Source organism: Cricetulus griseus, chromosome 2 (assembly GCF_003668045.3).
Source record: "Cricetulus griseus strain 17A/GY chromosome 2, alternate assembly CriGri-PICRH-1.0, whole genome shotgun sequence".
Classification (NCBI taxonomy): domain Eukaryota; kingdom Metazoa; phylum Chordata; class Mammalia; order Rodentia; family Cricetidae; genus Cricetulus; species Cricetulus griseus.
This window is the reverse complement of record NC_048595.1, coordinates 101,758,893-101,780,201: the sequence shown is the minus strand read 5'-3', so window position 1 is coordinate 101,780,201 and position 21,309 is coordinate 101,758,893. Positions and strand designations below refer to the sequence as shown.

At 45.6% G+C, this 21,309-nt stretch overlaps 1 protein-coding gene across 1 annotated transcript in view; it reads right to left on the bottom strand.

Moving 5' to 3' along the window:
- The window catches only part of B4galt1 (beta-1,4-galactosyltransferase 1), a 45,053-nt gene extending 24,586 nt beyond the window's left edge, over nucleotides 1-20,467 (bottom strand). The window contains 1 exon segment of the mRNA NM_001246691.1: nucleotides 20,038-20,467. Within this exon segment, the coding sequence (NP_001233620.1) occupies nucleotides 20,038-20,434 (397 nt within the window). The 5' untranslated portion in view covers nucleotides 20,435-20,467.
- Nucleotides 20,468-21,309: the final 842 nt, after the last annotated feature.

Sequence of the window (21,309 nt, the reverse complement as noted above, 5' to 3'; positions counted from 1 at the left end):
GCCAGGATGCCGTCCCAGGAAGTTTGTTCTTTATTTTCATCCACTTATTCAAAATATTCACAACATCAAATTCACTCAGACATGTACCCCATTAGCAATTACCATGGACCCAGTAGTACCAAGCACACAGAAGGTGGGTTAAGAAGTGGCTATTGCCCTTAGTGTGGCAGCTGGGGAGAGCATAAGACAAAGCATGAGGACCAGCAAAGCAGATCATGTTTGGGCATGTGACAGTGGTGAACTGGTGGTACCAAAGAAAGGAAACCAACACCAGTTCCAGAGAAGAGAATCAAGGACTGCTTTGCAGACAAGCAGCTAGCTCAGCTTAGTTCATCACACAGATTTGTATCCAACTGCCAGTGAGCTCTCTTCTGAAACACAGTACAAATCAAAACAAAAAAAACAAAAACACCTTATGTTGTGGAATATTAGTTTAAGATGTTTTACATTCATTTATACTGTGGAGTATTTGTTTAATGATGTATACCGCCCAGTGTCTCAGTCGACTTCCTGTTGCTTGCAAGTTGTAGAACTCTCTCAGCTACTTCCACAGCAGCACATCTGCCTGCATGCTATCATGCTCCCCACCAGGGTTATAAAATGGACTGAACCTCTGAAACTGTAGGCGATTAAATGTCCCCTTATTAACATTCCCAATTAAGTGTTCCCTTATAAGAGTTGCCATGATCATGGTGCCTCTTCACAGCAATAAAAACCTGAAGACATACACTAAATAAATGCATGTAAATTTTCATTAAATACTCAACATATAATGTTGTGTTTTTTTGAGATAGATTTTCATACAGCCCAGGCGGTTCAAACTCACTGTGTAGCTGAGGATGACCTTGAACTGCTCCTGCCTCTGCTTCTCAAGTGTTGGGATTACAGATGTATAAAACTATGCCTATTTCCAAATCATAGGACTTGGCTTTCAAAAGAAAAAAGAAAAACTTATCTTTTCCTACTGCTGACAACAACATCTTGGGCACTGTTCTTTCTGCCAACTCATCACCCACTGTTAGACCCACAGGAAAAAGTCCATTTTCAACAGGAAACAAAGCACATCTGTGGTATAAGAACTCTATACTTAGAGACAAACTATTTGATCAAAAAATAAAGGGACCTGCCAGAGCAGATCTACAAGGCAAGGCCAGAAGGTCAAGCAGAAAGCTGTATCGTTGTATCATAGTGGGACTAGTTGTTCCTCTGTCCATCTCTCTGCTTGGGGCAGCCTTGTCACATGCCTACACAGCTCCATTTTGTAACCTTCCCTGTGAAGAAAGTAGCCTCACCAACAGTGAGCCATCAACTTTATGGAACTGTCATTTCTCACTCTGTGACCCATGACTGTTTACATCATTAAAGACCTACCTAACTTTCAAAGGCCAAGGTCTGTGGTTGGCTTTCAAAATGCTGGTGAGATTGCCACCTATCACACTCAAACTGGGCAGTAAAGGAAGTTAGAAAGCTACATCTTTGATTTTGACCTTTTTTTTTTTAATTGTGTATATATGAGTGTTTTATCTCCATGTATGTGTACCACATGTGTGCCTAGTGCCCTCAGAGACAAAAAAATAAAAAAAGAGCATCCGATCCCCTGAAATGGGAGTTATAGACAGTTATGAGTCCTCATGTGGATACTGGGAATTGAACCCAGGTCCTCTGGAAGAGCGGCAGCTAATCTTATCCACTGAGCCATCTCTCCAGTCCCCAGGAAGCTGCATCTAGAGTTGTTTTTTGATTGCTTACTTGGGTTTTGTTTTGAGACAAAACCACTCATTTCTAGACTCTAAGCATGCCTTTTGTTTCCAGATACAGCTCCTGATTCATCAGCGGATAGCACTGTCCAAAATAAGTTTAAATTTTAAATTTACTTCAGGCTATAAGCCTATAATTTGAGTTTGTGGCAAAGGATGGACTAGCCTTCCTTATCTGAGCCATTACAAAACATTGGCTCAGATACACATCTGTTATCCAAGTGTTCCTCTGATGGTGTCAGATGGAGAGACTGAATATAATTTGTGATTTCTGATTTTCTTTTTACCACATTATTGGTGCAACTGACAAAATCTTCATAAGGAGCTAGGCATGGTAGTGAATGTAATGCCAGGACTCAGGAAGTTGAGAAGGAACATGAATTCTAGACCATCGAAGACCATACAACAGAGATCTGGTCTCAAAACACATATACACACACACTTCTTTTAAAGCTGGGGCTAAGTGGTAACATGCTTACCTATTATGTGTAAGGTCCTGGGATGGAGGAAGATAAAGTAATAAATAGATGTCTGGGTGTGGTGGTTCATACTTATAATCTTAGCATGCAGGAGATTGAGGCAGGAGGATTATTTAGAGTCCAATGTTAGCCTGGCCTAAACTGTGAGTTCTAGCACAGTGTGAACTATAAAGTGAGACCCTGTCTCAAAAAACAGAGTTGTCTGGAGTTAATGAGGAGAATATGGAGGGGACTAAACTGTTCTGTATTTTGAGTATGATAGTGTTTACACAACTATATGTTTGAGTCCATACAACTAAATGAGAAATGAACCAATTTTACTGTGCGTTAATCTAAAAAATTTAATGGTTTTAAATAAAAAAAAATACACACACACACACCCCAGTGGTTTCTATGTGGCAAGTGGAGGCACATGTGCTGAAAACACAGGAGTAGGGCTGCTTATAGTGGGGTTTAATAACGGAAATGAGAATAAAGATAAACTACAACAAATAACAAGGCAAGAGAACCTATACATAGAACAATGATGATAATGGGCCATGAAATGAAGGTTGATGGATGGATAGGAAAGAAGAAAATAAAAAAGAAAGGAAGAAAATACGGAGTGACAGCATAGAGTGGGATGTGTTCTTCAAGAGCTGCCAGGGGAGGCAGGAAGATATCTTGACTCCTAGGCTTGCAGGTCTGGGTTATTTGTCACCATGACATCCTGACACAACTCAGGGCTAGAGTAAACTTACTTCTCTACTCTGGCTTTTGACTTCTCAGTTCCCTGAGCAACCTGTGACCTTCTGTGTAGGGCTGTCTGTATCCACAGAATTCTTTGCTTATTTGTTTTTTGTTTTTGAGACAGGGTTCCTCTGTGTAGTCCTGGCTATCCCAAAATTCACTCTGTAGACCAGGCTGGCCTCTAACTCACAGAGATCCACCTGTCTCTGCCTCTCCACTTTCCAGAACGTTTCTTAACAGTGGAAACCTGAGTATTTCTCCACTGGGAAAGAACAAAAGGATGTCCTCTTTTACCATACCTATTCAGCGCTATAGCAGGGTTCTCATCAGGACAACCGAATGAGCTGCTGTGAGCGTTAATGAAGAACTTTCCCCAATGCCCAGCATGTAGGGAATGCTGAACAAATATGAAGTTGTGCATGGTTGTTGTGGTTGTGGCTCCTGCCTAGGACTCTATAGTCACAATGGTTCCTACTGACCAGCTTTTTACACTGTGCAACTCATTAACTGATCCCTAACTTCTGCCTTCCTGCTTAGGCACTGGGTTTGTCAGGTGAATCTAAGCCGGTATGTCTGCCAAAAGCAAGCATGGATATGCTATGAATGTAGCCCAACACGCTATAATTTACTTAAAATAAGTAGTGCAGTGTGTGTGTGTGTGTGTGTGTGTGTGTGTGTGTGTGTGAGAGAGAGAGAGAGAGAGAGAGAGAGAGCTTTCTTTTAACTCATTGCACAGTTCTCGTGTGAATCTGTAAACAGAGGGCAGGGTGGGTGTGCATTTCTTCAGTTAAGACTCAATCCTGGTTCTCAAGGCCCACTGACAACTCTTCCAACTTTACAAGGCAGCCCCAGTAAACATTCCAGTGTCTTACAATGAAGCCTTTGGCTACTCATGGCTACACCAGCAACACAGGCAGGAAGATATTTTAATGAGTACTCAAGCCGACTGTCAGTCTTATCCCATGATAAACTGAGACCCAGAGGTCACTCAGTACATTGGCAACAGACTGACTTCTGGACTGGGCATCCTGGATTTCAACTCCAGCCCCCATGTAGAACATAGAAGGCTGTTCCAGGCTTGTGCCTTAGGCGGTCTACCAACATGCCAGACATACAATCTAACTGAAGGCACTTTCATTTATTCTCCATTTGTTTGTTTTCAACACAGGGTTTCTCTGTGTAGATTTTTCCATTTTTAAAAATTTCAGTAACATACCTTCTCACCTCTTGAGACTCCACAAAACATCCAACACTTCTTTGTGGCTCCTTCTGAAAAACTTTTAGCTATTTATACTCTCTATACTCACAAACTGTGTCCACCTGGAGAAGGCTGTGTAGACAGCTACAAATACCTGGCACACCTAACATATAGAAGCACATACTCCATGTATGTCCCAGTGTGGATTAACTAGCTAAAGCCCTTCTCCTCGTGGCCTGTGGTAGGTCTGTCCACACTGGCCAGGCCAGTCTCTCCCAGACCACAACACAAGCTTTGGTCATAGCTCCGCACCTCTCCATATGGAGGAAACTTCACTGCCAGCCTAAGGAACTGAATGTTTGCCTTCTGTGCCCAAGGGAACAGTACTGACCAACAATTATCTGCCTCATGTCACTGAAACCTCTTGTGAACCCTCCAAGGAAAAAAATGATCTAATTCCACATAGGATAACTCAGCTGACCTGAGTCAATGGACCCAGAGTGTCCTATTAAGTCAGAAGGGAACTGTGAATTAGGAAGTGGCTTGAAGAGGAAGGCAGTGTTCCTACAAATTGAGTATGGGCCCACCTCCTGGATCTACAAACTTATGGTCATCTGAAATCACTGGCTCTAGGGCCTGGTGTCGGTGGTACACGCCTTTAATCCCAGCACTCAGGAGGTATAGGCAGGCGGAAAACTGTGAGTTCGAGACCAGCCTGATCTATAAGAGCTAGTTCCAGGACAGCCTCCAAAGTCACAGAGAAACCCTGCCTGGAAAAAACAACAACAACAAAAAAGACATTTACCTGGGTGGTGGTGGTGTACACCTTTAATCCCAGCACTCAGCAGGCAGAGGCAGGTGGATCTCTTGAGAGTTTGAGGCCAGCCTGGTCTACAGATCGAGTTACAGGACAGGTTCCAAAACAATATAGAGAAACTGTGTCGGGGGTGGGGGTGGAGGTGGGGAGAAATCACTGTCTCTAATCACTTTATGCAATTAAGACTTTATTAGTCTACCAAAGAGGTCTGCCCTGGCATGTATAAGGCCCTGAATTCAATCTCCAGCCCTGTAAGCCAGACAAAAGGTATGTGCAAGAAAAATAATAGCCCTTCATATTTGCAGATTTTAGGCAACTGCATCAATTTATTTTTAATCCAATATAATTTCACTGTCCTTTGATTTGGGCACTGTCATTGGCTTCTGTAATCCAGAGCTGTTATACAGGAATTTGTCCGCTCAAGTTAAATGACCAAGCATCCCGGCTAGTCTATCACAAACTATTAATAACAGTTTCTATGGCTGGCGGCAAGCATCTGTTACCAGCAACCAACTCACTAAGATCAATATCATTTTAAAGTCAGATTTTTATAGACAACATCCGATCCTATTCTATTGGTTTGGCTTTACATATAAAGGAAGGAAAGTTCATTCTCAATTTGTATAAATCATCTCTGCTTATGGAGTATAAACAATCAGCTGACTCCTGTTTAGAATACTGAGTACCCGGGCAGTAACAGCCCAGAGGAAATCACTTTCAAGAAAAGCATGTCTCACTTGGGAAAGCTCCCCCCTCCGCCCCCCACATACACACATGCAGTGGGGAGAAAGGGAAGGAGAAGGAGGGAGAGGAAGAAAGAGAGAGGGAGATACTAGAAATGTTCACATGAAGCTCAAGGTAGATTCAACACTCTCTTTAGAAGCCAGGGGTTTCACATTTAGAGCCTGTGAATGATTCTAAACCTCTTAGAACGCAGTGTGGCAGTGTGAACCCGTGCTGTCAAGACGACCATATCTGGCCTACAGATTCCTTCTAAGAATGTATCCCAAGGAATCAATTCAACTGAAATAAAGAGCTATATCCTGCAAAAGATGTTCAAGATTATGACAGTGAAACCTGGAATGAAGACTACTAAGGGATTAAGCAGAAAGGTTAGTAAACAGGCATTAGGCTGGGGGAGGGGGGTTATGAATTTCAGGTCAGCCTAGACTACACAGTGAAAACTAGAGGAATTGGGGGAGGTAAAAACATGATCAGAGTATATCATATAAAAAATTTTAATTAATTAAAAAAAAAACAGTTAAACCAGGCAATGGTGGTACATGTCTTTAATCCCAGCACTCTGGAGGCAAAGGCAGGCAAATCTCTGAGTTGGAGGCCAGCCTGGCCTACAGAGCAAGTAGGATAGCCAGGGCTACACAGAGAAATCCTGTCTCGAAAAACCAAAATAAGTAAAACTTAAAAAAAATTAAAAAGTTAAGAAGATACTAGGCCAAATGGAAGCAGATGCAGAAATCCACAACTAACCAATAGGCCAAGCTCCTGGAGTACAATCGAAGTGAAGGAAGGCAGATAACATAAACAAAGGAGTCAAGACCATGATATCAGGGGAAACCCACAGAGTCAGCTGACCCGGGCTAGTAAGAGATCACTGACTCAGGTCTGACAAATGGGAAACCTGCGTAAGACTGAACTAGACTCCCTTAATATAGGTGACAATGGTGTGACTGTGACAATATATGAGGCCACTGGCAGGGAGTCCAAGATCTAACACTAATCACAATCTGACATTGTGGAGCCCATTCTATATGGAGAGATACCTTGCCCAGCCTAGACACAGGGGTGTGGGGGTGGAGAGGTACCTTGGTGCTGCCTCAACTAGATGATGGGACAGACTTAGTAGACTTCCTAGAGGAGGCCTTACCCTCTCTGAGGAGCAGATGATCGGAAAGGGAGGAGTGGGGGGAGTGGGAGGAGAGGAGGGAGGGGGAACTGGGATTGGAATGTAAAAAAAATTAATTTAAAAAATAAAACAAAAAAAGATACTAGGCAGCCACAAGTAAAGATAATCAGGTTAATTATAGGCAAAATTACACTTTAGAAGGCAATGGACAGAAACATCTGAATATAAATTAGTTTCATATAATAATTATGATAACATAGTAAATTATACATGCATTTTTGAAGTAATAGTTTTGTTACAGTGGTAGGAGAATATTAAGAAACCTTCTCAAAAAGTAAGGTGGAGAGCTGGAGAGATGGCTCAGAGGTTAAGAGCACTGACTGCTCTTCCAGAGGTCTGAGGTCAATTCCCAGCAACCACATGGTGGCTCCCAACCACCCGTTACGAGATCTGGTGCCCTCTTATAGTGTGCAGATATACATGGAGGCAGAATGTTGAATACATAGTAAATAAATTATATATATTATATATAATAAATATATATATATATTATAAAGTAAGGTAGAGAATTATTGCAGAAGACATAGGATGCTGACCTCTAGCCTCCACATGTACACAGTTCATGTGTACATGTAAGCAAGCATGCATGTTTGTTTCTGGAATTTTCCACATGGTGTCTTTAGTCAGTGGATATGACTGGAATGGGATGGTGACTGAAATTGTGGAATAGGAAACAAGCAATTCACCAGTCTTAAATAACTTCTATTTCAGCATATTGGTAACAATTATAGAATTGTTCTATTTTTACTACTATTGTCTCTTACTATGGTTGATTTAGAAATTAAGGTTTGTCACGGGCAAATAGGGTTCAGTACAATTTGTGTGGTCTCAGGTATCCTCAAGGGACTATATAGTATTACTACTATCAACAATAAATAACATAATCAGAGCTTAACACATGCTAGGCACTATTTTAGGCCATGGCCACTCCCTAAACCTCTCATCTCTTAAGTGATACTATTATTATCCCCATTTTATACATAAGAACACTGAGGCACAGAGAGGCAACCTTCTCACATCTCACAGCTGCCTAGTATGTCAGAGACATTCCTCACTTCATTTTTCTAAGAGTCATTTTTGTTTTTGTTTGTGTGTCTGTGTGAGTATATACTATGTGTGTTCAAGTGCTCTCAGAGGTCAGGAGAGCATCAGATTCTCGGAGCTAGAGTCACAGGTGGCTTTGAACCACTTAATGTTGGTGCTGGGAACCAAACGCCAGTCCTCTGGAAGAGCAGTACCTGCTTAACCACTGAGTCATCTCCAGTCTCCTTGCTCCATTTCTTAGTCAGCCATGCACCTGCTAAAATCATCATGCCTATTGACAGAGATGACAAAACCCTCAGAAGAAGCCTCGCCACAAATGCTCTGACAGTAGTGGGTGGTGAGCTTTGCAAAGAATTTCTGAGATCTTTCACACTACAGACACAGCTGCTATTTCCACACACACCCCACACTAGAATTTAGGAAGGGAGGGAAACTGTCTGCTTGAACTTGAGAAAGGCAACATGAACCAAAGGGGTCTGGATTGGTCTAACACCCAAGGAGCAGAACCTGGAATCCACTGCAGTTCCATTCTTGCCCCTGCCCTCTACCGACTCTGCAACAGTTCTTGAAACTCCTTCCTTCACTGCCTCCCTCAAGTCCCTGGGCTTCCTGCTGCCTACAGCAGTCCACAACACCCTGAACCAAACCACTGCCTCTTTTATCACTTTCCACTCATTCTGCATTCACTTCCTCTCCTCTCCTCTCCTGCCCTGAGGGTACCTATAGGCATCAGCTGGAGATTTGGCTGTGACAGCAACTAGAAGAAATCATGGGCTATTTCCAGCAATAGACCCCAGCCCACCACAGCAGGGAAAGAGTGTTCAGACAGGCTGAGGCAGGGTTGCCAGAATCAGTGTATGCAAGGGGTCCTTGGTTTCTGATGCTGGCCCTAGTCCAGACCACCCATTTCACTCCCTGCCCCTCGGAGCCTCTCAACAGCAGAGGCTTCTGGACTTGGCTGCCCAAGATGCACACACTATGAAGGCACTCTTCCATAAAAGAAGGCTAGACCTTGTTTGTGTCTACCTCTTGCACTTTGTACTGTGTAGTTTCCCATAGAAGTCTGCTGTACAAACAAATGAGTTCATGTCTGTCCCCTTCCTTTGGGGTCTCTCTTAAGTATGCTGGCCATCAGGGCCTTTGCTCAGGCTTGCCTACAACACTTATCCGAGTATAAGAAGCTACCAGGCCATGTCCCCATGCTTGTCTAACACAATGCCAGCTTCTCTGAGTCCCCTTATCTTAGAGTATTCTTCTGTCTGCCTGCCTGTCTGTCTGTCTCTTTTTTCAAGCTGTTGGTAACTTGTCACACCACCAGCAGCTCTGTGGTTTCAGGATGTCAAAGGCAAGAGGACAGTATGCAAACCAGGAAGAAACTTCCATCTTGACTTAAGGTCGGAGAGTCCAAACCTATTCTTAATCCCCATGGCCAGATAATAGGATAGTTGAGCTAAGGTGTGATTATTAAATATTTTACTCAAGGGCGTTGTTATGATAAGGCTCAGTTGAGATTGGACCTTGGTCCAAACATGCCATACAGACAAAACTTTTGTGGGACATTTTATTTGGGGGAAGGGAAGGGCGAGAGGGGAGAAAGAAGGGGTGGGGAGCAACAACCTGCCTGCCTCTTCAGAGGAACAGCAAGAAAGAGAGCAGGAATGGTGAAACTTGTTTCTTAAAGGGATCTCTTCTGCCTCTGTACAGAATCAGGGTACTGTTTGCCATGCACCCAGGGGTGACACACTCTGCTAGGTCCTGGACACTAACAGGGCGTAGTTACTGGATGCTTTGAGAATTAAAGACGCAATATACTTGTCTATTCCTTGCATCATGACAAGGAAGTCTTTTGCCCTCCCCTTTTGCCTTGGGTATAAAAATGCTATATAAAATTCGAGGCATCTGCTGTATTTGCTGAGAGTCCTCCTGACTTTATCTTCTGTCTTTTGTCTCTTTCTTTTCTCAATCCTCACTCCCCTTGCAGGCACGTTCCAATGGGTCATCTGGCTTCCGACAACTATGTGTGTGCAAGTGCCCTCAGAGGTTAGGAGAGCATCAGATCCCAGGAGCTAGAGTCACAGGTGGCTGTGAACCACGAATATTGGTGCTGGGAAGCAAATCTGGGTCCTCTGGAAGAGCAGTGCCTGCTCAGTAACTGCTGAGCCATCTCACACCAACAGCAGCTCTGTGGTTTCAGGATGTCAAAGGCAAGAGGACAGTAGTATGCAAACCAGGAAGGAACTTTTAAAGAAAATGTTAAAGGCATTTTTAAAATGAACCCTGTCATTGGGCCAAGAATTTACTGATGCCCCTGCCAGGCCCATATGGAAAGACAGGAAGGGACCTGACCTCAGACGTTGCATGGGTCAAGCTGGTCTGGCAGAATCCTGTCCCTTCCTTCAATGCAACCTTGCTCTAACTACAAAAGGCTCAATGCCAAATGACCCCCAGCAGATTCTCCACAACAAACACCCCCTCAGAAGAGAAGCTAGCTCCTCTGAGAACATTCAAAATGGAGTAACTTCAAAATATACTCCTTGGGAACAGCCAAGCTCAGCAGCCTGAGGCTTTGTTGACGTAATCCACCAAGTCCTCCCTGAAAGCCAGCCTCTGTTGCTTTCCCAGGCTTTTCCCTTAAGAGAATTCCCGGAAACGTAAAAGATTCTCACTCCACAGCCCCTCCCTTGAACTCAGGAGCACGTGGTAGCAGAAAAGCTGTGTATGTTTCAGAATCTGATTTGCTGGCTCATTCCCACCTCTCCTCTGTGTCATATGTCAATAACACTGGTTGGCCCACTATTATTCATCCAGCACTCAGCCCTGGAGCCATATTAGGCCGTATAAGCCTACCCAGGGGTTTGGCAGCTAAGGAAACAAGTGGAGAAGTTACTGAGGACATACCATCCCCATGGATTCTATTCATAGCAGATCTGTTCGGCCAGATCTAAAGCTCTGCTGTGTGCTGTACTCTGGCCCTGCCTAGGCACTTCTGGACCTTTTCTCCTTTTAATCAGAATTCTAGACATATCATTTCACATAAATGATATTTATTTGACAGCACCGTGCAAACCTGTTATTTTCAATGCACTTAACCCTTTGTAGGAAGGCTTGTGCTTCTCAAAAAGAATTCATTCTTTTTTCTCTTTTGGAAAATGAACTACAGACACCATACAAAAAGTACAATTTTGCACACAAGGTTCACCACACCACCAGGAAAGCTGTGTGTGTGTGTGTGTGTGTGTGTGTGTGTGTGTGTGTGTGTGTGTGTGTGTCTAACAACAGCTGAGTGATTGATTATCTGCTGACCAAGATGATACTGCTTTTGTTATTTATTGGTTAGTTTTGTTTTATTATTTTCTTACAGTTCTGGGGAGTAAGCCTGGGGGCCTCACACCTGCTAGCAATCAGCCTTCTACGGAATTACACACCCATCACACCTCTGTGATCTTTTAAAAGATGCAGGACCAAGATTGTAACAAAACCTTAAATGAAAAAGGATGATCACCAGGATATCTAAATGAATTTGTATCAGTCAAATTCTTCCTCCTGTAAAGATATCAGCTATACTGGGGGGTCCTAGTTAGGATTTCTACTGCTGTGATAGAGACCATGACCAAAAGCAACTTGGAGAAGAAAGGGTTTATTTCGTCTTACACTTAAAACTGAAGCAGAAGCCATGGAGAGATGTTGCATATTGGCTTGTTCCTCTCTCACGGCTTGTTGGGCTACTTCCTTATAGCACCCAGGACAATCTGTCCAGGAGTGGAATCACTCACAATGGACTGGGCCCTCCTCCACACATCAATCACTAAGAAAATGCACCATAGGCTTACTCATAGGCTAATTTGATGGGAGCACTTTCTCAATTGAGGTTCCCTCTTCCCAAATGACTCTAGTTTGCGTCAAATAACATAAAAACTAGCCAGTATACTGAGTATGGTGCCAACACACCTGGAGTCCTAGTCTTTAGGAGGCTGCAGCACCAGTTATTAGCCTGGGAAATATAGAAAGAAACTGCCAAAAAAAAAAAAAAAATCCAGAAATAAGGTATCAGCAATATAGCATGTTGCTTAAACATGTTGAAGGAAAATACTAGCAGAAATAGGGAGGTATGTTTATCTTAGGTTCAAAGAATGTGTGTGTACCTTTATTTTATTTTATTTTATTTTCCTTTGTTTGTTTATTTTTGTTTTTTTGAGACAGGGTTTCTCTTTGTAGCCCCTGGCTGTCCTGGAACTTGCTCTGTAGACAAGGCTGGCCTTGAACTCAGCACTTTTCTTTTTTTAACTTTGCAAATTATTTTCAATGTGCCTGGTTTTTGTTTGTACATTTTCAGAGCTGGGGATCATCAAATACAAGACTTCATACAAATGCTCTGCATTGAGTTATACACCCCCAATCCCTGCATTTACTTTCCACAAAGGAAAGGTTATCCTATTCCTCCCTTCAAAAAGAAAAAAGCAAAGGTGAGGGCCCACAGCCTTTGTCCTGATACCTCAATGAGGCAAATCATTATAGTTACATAACACACTCAGAACATACTTAAAATCACCGTCAAAGAATTCAGCCAGCCTGGTCTAGAGAGGGAGTTCCAGGACAGCCTCCAAAGCCACAGAAAAACCCTGTCTCGAAAAACCACACACACACACACACACACACACACACACACACACACACACACACACACACACACGAATTTGGCTACAGCCAATAAATGATACAGCCCCTGGCCTCCATTTGTATAAGGAAGTGGAACCAGAGTATGTGACTCACCCCTCTGTCTTCTAATGACGAATTCCTTTAGGCCACGTTCACTTAGAACTAAGATCAGGCCAAACCACCACAACTCTCTAAGCTGAGGTCCCTGGCTTTCAGACCAGGCCTTAGAGAGCACTCCTTATGCAATGGCACTCTCACCTCACCCTGCACAGACCCACACAAACAAAGGCTCTACAACTGAGGTCTTTTAAGTCACAGCTGCAGTCAGCTTTTAGACGAGTTTAGATACAGGAAGGCTAGCTCTATAGAGATCATGAAGTTCAGTCCCATGCCTTCAAAGTTGCAGGGCCTGGCTGGCCACTGGCCCAGGGAGCACATCAGCTATGGCAGAATCAAATGTAAAACCATCACAGTATCAGATTCTCAAAGGGAAGCTGGTTGTTATAAGAGCACTCCCAAGCTGGAGAGAAGGTCCAGTGGATAAAGTTCTTGCTGTGAAATCATGAGACCCTGAATTTGAGTCCCCCCAAGTAAAAGCCAGACCATAGCATGTTATATTCCCAGTGCTCCTACAGCGAGTTTGGGATGTCTGACAGGAGAATTCCAGCAGCTCATAGGACAGGCAGCCCCAGTGTAGGCAACAGCAAACTACAAGAAACCTCATGTCAAACACAGTGGAAGGAAAAGACTAATACCGGAAGTTGTCCTGTGACCTCCACAAGGGTGCCATGGCAAGCATGCCTACACACACACACACACACACACACACACACACACACACACACACACACACACACACACACACACGATTACACATAATTTCTTATAAAAGATCACCACCCCACTGCATTAAAAACAAAAAACCTGCAAATTCCAAGTAGACATTAATTCAAGCAGAATTTCAGTCTCTCTTGGCAGGAACAAAGAATGGGAATAAGGAACAGAGACAGTCAGTCAGTGGGAAGTAAAGGAATCATCAGGTTGACCAAAAAAATAACCAGGCCCCTTTCACAGAGACCCTTATCCCACTGAGCCCAAGATAAGCCTACTGACTGCTTCCAAAATCTGAACGGTCACAGGGTACAATCTGTGGGAGGGCTCAGACTGACTTGGCATCAACTGCCCCATCATTCTCAACCCCTAAATTAGCTTGGAAATCCCTACCCTGCTGCTACTCAAAGACCATAATACCCAGGCAGATGGCTGTTGATATCTCATTATAAAGCAGCAAGTAAAGGTTACCCAGAAGAGCTAATGGACGGCTTTGGAAAGAAAAGGAAAATTTTCACAGGACAGAAGAACTGTGATATCAAGTCTGAGTTTCTTTCTGAATGAAAGGAAGCGAGAGTGTTAGGGAAGGTGTTGGAGGCCGTGGCAATTGATAATTCAAGTGTCAACCCACCAGACTCTGATAGAGATGATCCTATCTTGCAAGAACTACAGGGCCACTGACTCTGAAAACCAGTTGCATGTATCTGTAATTTCTCTCATGTGCCACCTCACGTCTTCCCTAGAATAGCTCTGGGTGTTTCCCACTGCTTGTGTGTTTATCTCATGAACATATTCCATCTGCAGGGCACATATTTCTGTGGATGGTCAAGACGATGACCTTTCATTTAGTTATATAGTTTGCATATATAGAATATATACTGGGACATGCTTCATAACTGGATCTACTTGTCCCACAAGGACTGTGGACTCTTCACAGCCTGCCTTGTTCTTTTGCTCAGACTACTACACACAATTAGCTCACTTTCACCTCAGAGCAAGTTCAAGCTAGACTAAAGGCTTTTTGTAAAAAGAAAACTTTACAGCTTGCACAAGGTCAGAGTTGCAGATGTCTACCAAGGCTACTAAGAAAAGTGCTCTTTCCGCCATTACTCTGAGGAGGCAGACAGATCTGTTTCTCTTTTCCTATGTCTCTCTCCCTCTCTCCCTTCCCTTCCCCCAATTCCTTCCTATGTAAAAAGAAAGAAAAGAAAAGCATGCCTATTTTTGTTTGCCAGTATATTAACTATAGACCTATGTCTCAAAGCTTATCTCACTGTACTCTCTCTCCCCCACCCCCCACCGTCAGGTCACAGTCTCACTTCTGTAACCTTAGACCCTTATGTTGTCATGGCAATGGCTCTTCCTTTATAGCTTAGCTTAGCAATGTGCTTCTGACCAATGAAAAGCTAACTCTGTAATTCTTATCTTTGCTTCAAGCCTCTGGGAGGACAGAGATTTGAAGAGAGAGGAGACTAGAGAGGTAGTAGCTGGAAGGAGAAGATGGTAGAGATCAGCAGAAATGTAAAAGCATAAGAATGTAAGAGAAGTAAGTCAATAGGAAAATGAAGAAGAAAGATAAAGTAGAGAATTAGAATTAACACAGAGAATTGGAGCTAAGAAATTATAGACAATCAGGACAAAAGAATTAGAATAGGGAACAGTAAAGAGAGAACAATAATGAGCACATGAACAGAAAGAACGTGTATGAGAAGATTCTTTTCTATAGCCTGAAGACTTAGATCCTACACTTACAGTAGTGTCTCTTTCTGAACCCTGAGCGAAAGCTTTTGAGGCAGGCCCTTGCAAGTTTTCCATAGTAAAGGGACACACATGGACACACACACACACACAGAGAGAGAGAGAGAGAGAGAGAGAGAGAGAGAGAGAGAGAGAGCTCAGAGACATTAGAGTAGTAATTGTCTCTCTTGTCTAAATCATAAATTGCTAAAAGGAAGACCCTTTTCCTTCCTTGTAGCTCTAGTGCTCCATACAGTACACACTGTAAATCAATGAGGTTACCAGAATCATCCCAACATCCACATAAGACCTTTCAGAGGAAGGGATGCACATGCACACCTTACAAGGATCTTCTTTCCAATCTTTGGGCCATATCAAGGCAACTTCTGGTCCTCTGGACAAGTCTCTCTGGGCATTAACCTGAGACAAGAATACCACTAAGTCCCCTCCAGGAATGCTAAACCAAGAAACCATGGTTTAAATCCAATCCCACATTTGGCCTTGTTTTTCATATCACAAGAAACATCTGATGCCCTTCCGCCAAGGTGGTTCCCACACTTATTCAGAAAGAACCTGGGATGGTTTGGGGGGTGGGGGGGTTGGTTTTGTTTTGTTTTGTTTCCTGTGCCCAAGATGTCGTATATGCAACCACTGAGCCACATCCCTAGCAAGTATAGAATAAACAACAGGCAGAGATCACTTCTCTTGCCATAATGCCATTTGAGAGAAATGACCAGGTATCACCGTAAAAAAGATCCAGACTGCCAGGCAGTTGTGGCACATGCCTTTAATCCCACTGCTTGGGAGGCAGAGGCAAATGGATCTCTGTGAGTTCCAAGCCAGCCTGATCTACAGATCAAGTTCCAGGCCAGCCAATGCTATTACACAGAGAAACCATCTTGAAAAACAAAACAAGATTCAGACTGTCATGGAGGGTATTTCTGAAGGATCTTGGCAATCAGGTTTCCACTTTATGGATACCTGACTGTGGCTGAGGTGGGAAGGGCTGAGGCCTTGTAATGCTTTTCCTGGAATGAACATTTCCGCTCTAGGTAGGTTAGGGTATGCCTAATATGACTGCTCAGATAAAGACAGTGGGATCTGTGTGCACATCAATAAGTTATTGCCTCCAGAGAAAAGCAGCAAGACAAAACTGGCTTAAAGGGCTAGTTACCCAAATTCAAAGCTGAAAGATCTGCACCCAAGTAAGGATCTCTTCACGTCTTCTAACACCCAGGATGAGATTCCACCCTAAAAGAGAGGGATGAGGTCCCAAGAGTCACCTAAGAATGGCTAAGTCAAGGACAGACCTCTCCAATGTCTCACACCACAGGCTGTTCTAATCAGCCTGCTTGTGTCTACATGTGCACACATGGGTGAAGACAGCAGCATGATAAAGAGAAATGCCTGAGAGCCAAGAGTCCAGCAGAGACCTACCAAGTACTTCATCTTCAATATCACAAGCCATGGCAGAGGCTCAGCTAAAAGGACCCTCCAAAAGTCAGGGAAATTGGCTAATGGACAAGTACTCTAAAAGGGCCTTGGTTACCTATAGCTCCTGTTTGTTTCTAGACGGCTCAGCAGGTAAAGTTGTTTGCAACCAAGATTGACAACATGAGTTTCATCCCTGAAACCCATATACTGGAAGATCCATAGGGTGGAAAACTACTGACTCCCACAAGTTGTCTTACGTTCTCCACACTCACACCACAACATATGGGTCCACATATACAGACATGCACAAATAAATAGAAGCAACGCAACACACACACACACACACACACACACACACACACACAAATTCTCCCTTTTGAACAAATGAAGGGTATCTTCTTAAGGCATAGTTGGACAAGAAGAGCCTCTGAGGTTTAAGTTGCCCAGAACTCACTGCCCCCTTGAAGGATTTGTGCTATCTGTCCCAGGCCCCAGCTGAGCCAGCCAGCACTGCTTCCTCCAATTAATCCAACCTGTGCCACCTTCTCCACCAACACCACACCCAAAATGCCTGTGCTACAGCCAGTCAAATCATGTTGAGCTGTGCCAAATATGAGCAGATAAAACATTCTGGAAACACATAAACATTCCGGGAAAGAACCTCAAGGCTGCGGCTCCTCCCATCCCTGGCAAACATCCAGGTGGTCAGAAAAGAGAGCCTCACTGCCATGGCCAGTAGAGTACATGGTGCACAGTTACCTGGGGGCTGTCACAGGACTAGAGAAAAAAGCCTGAACTAACTAGAATGCTCTGGGCAAGTTGGAGAATTTCTCAGGAAAGGCCAACTAACTAACCCCTGTAGCCCACACTGGGATGGGGGAGGATGGGACAGGCAGCTAGGGACTCACACTAACCCCAAAGGAGAAAGGAGTTACCACCACCACTAGTACTCCAAACAATACAGACTGCCACAGTCACACATATTACAGAAGTACGATTCTAACCTCAGCCTACCTAAAGTCCCAATGAACCAAAGACAGATCTAACAGCAATCTAACAGCAACCTGGTCTGGGCCCTTACCACCTCAAAGTCACCAGCTATCAACTGAAAAAGATCCAAGCATCTGGCTTAGACTACTGGACACCAGAAAGTAGAGGAAAGTCAGGGAAAGGAACTGCAAGTAGTGAAAGGGCCACTATGCTAACCCCCAGGGATGCTTTCTCCCACCAACCTCAAAACCACGGCCCAGGGCTTTGGCTGACACCTGCCCAGAGTAACAGATGGGCACGACTTACCCCCACACACACACACACACACAGTCCCTGGCAGATTTAAAGCTTTCCTCCTAGCCAGGAACTGTCCTCCAAAAGTTGCACTTAACCATTCAAATCTAAGAGCTCAATTAAACAAACAAACAAAACTTCTACCCTCATCTCTAGGGTTGTGGCCTCAGCAGCAGCCTAAACATCAATCCCATGCATGTCACATGGGTAGCCAGGCTAGAAAAGGCCCAGGCCTCTGGCTCCATAGTCTAAAATGTTCTCTCTCAGGAAGGTCCTTTTGAGCTGTCTATTCCAGAATTAATTTAGCAACACTGCATTACCAAACCAAACCCAGCAGAACTACGGTCACCACTGTCTCTTTCAGCAGGAAGACCCTATACTTCAACAAACACGGGTAGCTGGTTTTCATTTTGAAACAGGGTCTGATGTTTCCCAGGCTCACCTCTAACTTATTACACAGAAGAAGATGACCTTGAACTTCTGATCCTGCTGTCTCCACCTCTCAATTGCTACGGTTACTGGCATGTACCACTGTGCTCAGTTTTATGTGGTGCTGGGATCAAACCAAAGGCCCTCTAAGTACTAGGCAAGCTCTCCGCCAACTGAGCTTTGTGCCTGGCCCTTGAGTACTTTACTAATTTGTCTTTTTATCTGCATAATACCAGGCAACAGCCAAAAACAAAGCAAAAGGCCCGGACACTCTTGGGGACCGAAACGGCTGAGGGACCAGGCGGGACAAAAACTTCCGTCTACACTGTGTTTGTTCTTCAGTGTCATCTCCATGGAGGTCTAAGAAAACGGCACTTCAAAACCTCCAACTGTATTGCCGATTACTTGCTATCTTGTATTGAGTGCCTACTTACGTACACAATCTCAATTAGTTCTAAAAGAACCCTGTAAGGTAAGCACGGACAAGCCTATTTTACACCCTAGGAAGAAATACTGTATGTTTGAAGTCAGACATTTATCTGTAGGACTAATATTCTACTTCACTTTCCATAGGACTACTCCTATTTCCCAGATCATGTCCAAAGGAATTCAATTTTCTGCTCATGTTGGCCAATTCCAAGAGATTCCTCCCAAACTTGATATGAAAATATTGAAGTAATTACTGAGAAATTGAGCAAGAGACTATAGGAAGGCCTGCTCTGCCAGGGCTCTCGGAACGTGACAGAACTACTGGCAGGCTGCCTGCCTGCTTGTGGAGAGGTGGGGCTCCTCTGAACAGCATTCTCTAAAACCTGGCATTAAAAATGAGCAGCCACCTGGCTGGTAACGGTGGAAGCAACCTGTGGTCTTCAGGTCAGGTAGACAGAGGTCTACCCTGAGCCGGCCTCCTAGTACTAGAAATGTAAACTCATCTACCCGCTTCCTGGCTTGTGAAGGCTAGGGTTCAGATCTGCTAGGCAAGTAATACCAAAAAGTGCAGCCCCCCAGCGATCTGGTTAATTTTAGCCTTCTAGTCCCCTGAGTACACAGGCCCTCCGCCCCTGGAGAGGGCCCTGCTCACTTTGGTTAAGAGGAACCTCCAGGAGGAAGAGCTTGGGGTGGGGGAACGGAAGGCCCCTTGGTTCAAGACCTACAAATAGAAGGAAATCCCACAATTGTAGCAACTTTCTAAGAGTTCGTCCTCATTATTTAAACTCTTAGTTACAGTATTTCATTTACTCCTTCAAAACAACTCCCTAAAAGGATGAGGTTTATTATCTCCATTTACTTAAAGAGAAAGTTAAGTCACTAGTTCAAAGCCGAGTAGAGGGTGGTGAAGGAGGTGGTTTGCTCCTTGTCGGTCCTGTTCTCAAACCTTAGAAGCTGTTACCGGTGTTGCTACGGGTGGGCAAGGCAAGGGTACCGTCTACCCTAAACCGACCCCAACTCCAAAATTTCCCGAGCCTTAGGCCAAAACAAGGCTGTTTCCAGGGCCTTCTTTGGCGCTGGGGCCAGAAAAGACTGAGGGCTACCCAACAGGGCCCCAGCTGCTGAGACACCAGCCAACCTCTCCTGGGTCAGCCCCGAAGTCCGTCTTGGGATTAACACTCTGATCAAAACCTGGAGGCTGGCAGTCCTGAAAGAGATCACAAGGTAACGTGCCGGGAACCCTGTTGAGGAAATCCGAGGGGTCCCTGACCTCGGATCCTAGTTCTTACCGAGCAGCGGGGACTCCTCGGGGCAAGCGGGCAGCGTCAACAGTGCAGTGGTAGGGGGCACTAGGACCGAAGTCCAGTTGCTCTTCAGGCCGGGGTCAAAAGCCGTACCAGGGCTGGAGTCGGGACCCGGGCGAGGCTTCGAGGAGACTCCCACAGGAGGCGGCGGCCGCGCGCCGGGGGGCTGCTTGTTGGCGGTGGCGCCGATCGTGCCGCTCCGAAGTGTAGAGGAAACCCCGACTAGCTGAGGCAGGCGGCTCAGGTCGCGGCCCGAGAGGTAATAGACCAGGGTGACGCCGAGGTGCAGCGCGCAGACGGCCACGAGCAGGCGGCAGGCCCGCTGCAGGGTCGCGCCCGGCATCGCGGCGCTGCCGCCCAGGAGCGGCTCACGAAACCTCATCTTCCCGCCGCGGCTTTAAGAGGGGGTGGGCTAAGGTTGAGAGGGCGGCCCGCCCGCAGGCCGCCCGCCAGGGACTACCCGACCACAGCGACCGAGGGAGGGGCCGAGGGGGGGGGATTAGGGAACGCAGCGCCGGCCCCAGCGGCGGAAAGCCGACACCCCGGGCCGCGGGACTCAGGAGAGATCAGCAGGGAGCCACAGGCGCGGATGGGCACGGGGCGGGGCCTCGGCCGGGGGCGGGGCCCCAACCGGGTTTTCAGAAGGCGAGGAGAGCGGAACCTGAGGGGGCGGGGCCCAAACGCGGGTCTTCTGAGGAGGGCGGGGCTTGAGGGACCAGGCTTGGGGGAAGAGACTAAGGGGCTGGACCTTCAGCTGGGGTTTCACGCCGCCAGGGGAGGGCGGGGCTTGAGGGGCGGGCCCTGGGGAGGGTGGGATGCAACGCGCAGCGGCTCCTGGGGACTAAACGTGGCGCTCCGCCAGCCCAACTGCATCCAGTGGTTGAGCCGGCATCCCACGCCCAGCGGCTCTAGCGTTCATCGTGGGGCTTAAGTCTCTTCAGACCGTGCCTCCTCGTTCAACGAGCTGCTCTCGGGCGGGCCCCACCACTTCCTGGCGTACCCAAAGACTCGGGTGTGGGCTTGGGACAGCAGCACGTGAGGCCAAGAGGACTGGCAGGTAGCCCTTGGGGGTAGTGAGAAACTGGAGCGGAGAAAGGTCGTCTAGGAAACAGGCTTCGACGCCCCGCGAGGCCAGCGGACGGATTCTCTGAGGCGTTCCGAAGATCCTCTTAGCCTAGCTGGGTCCGCCTGCCTGTGAGGGGGACTAGCAAGGAGGGGCGGCTTACAGGGAGCCCTGCAATAAGTGAAGTCACCAAG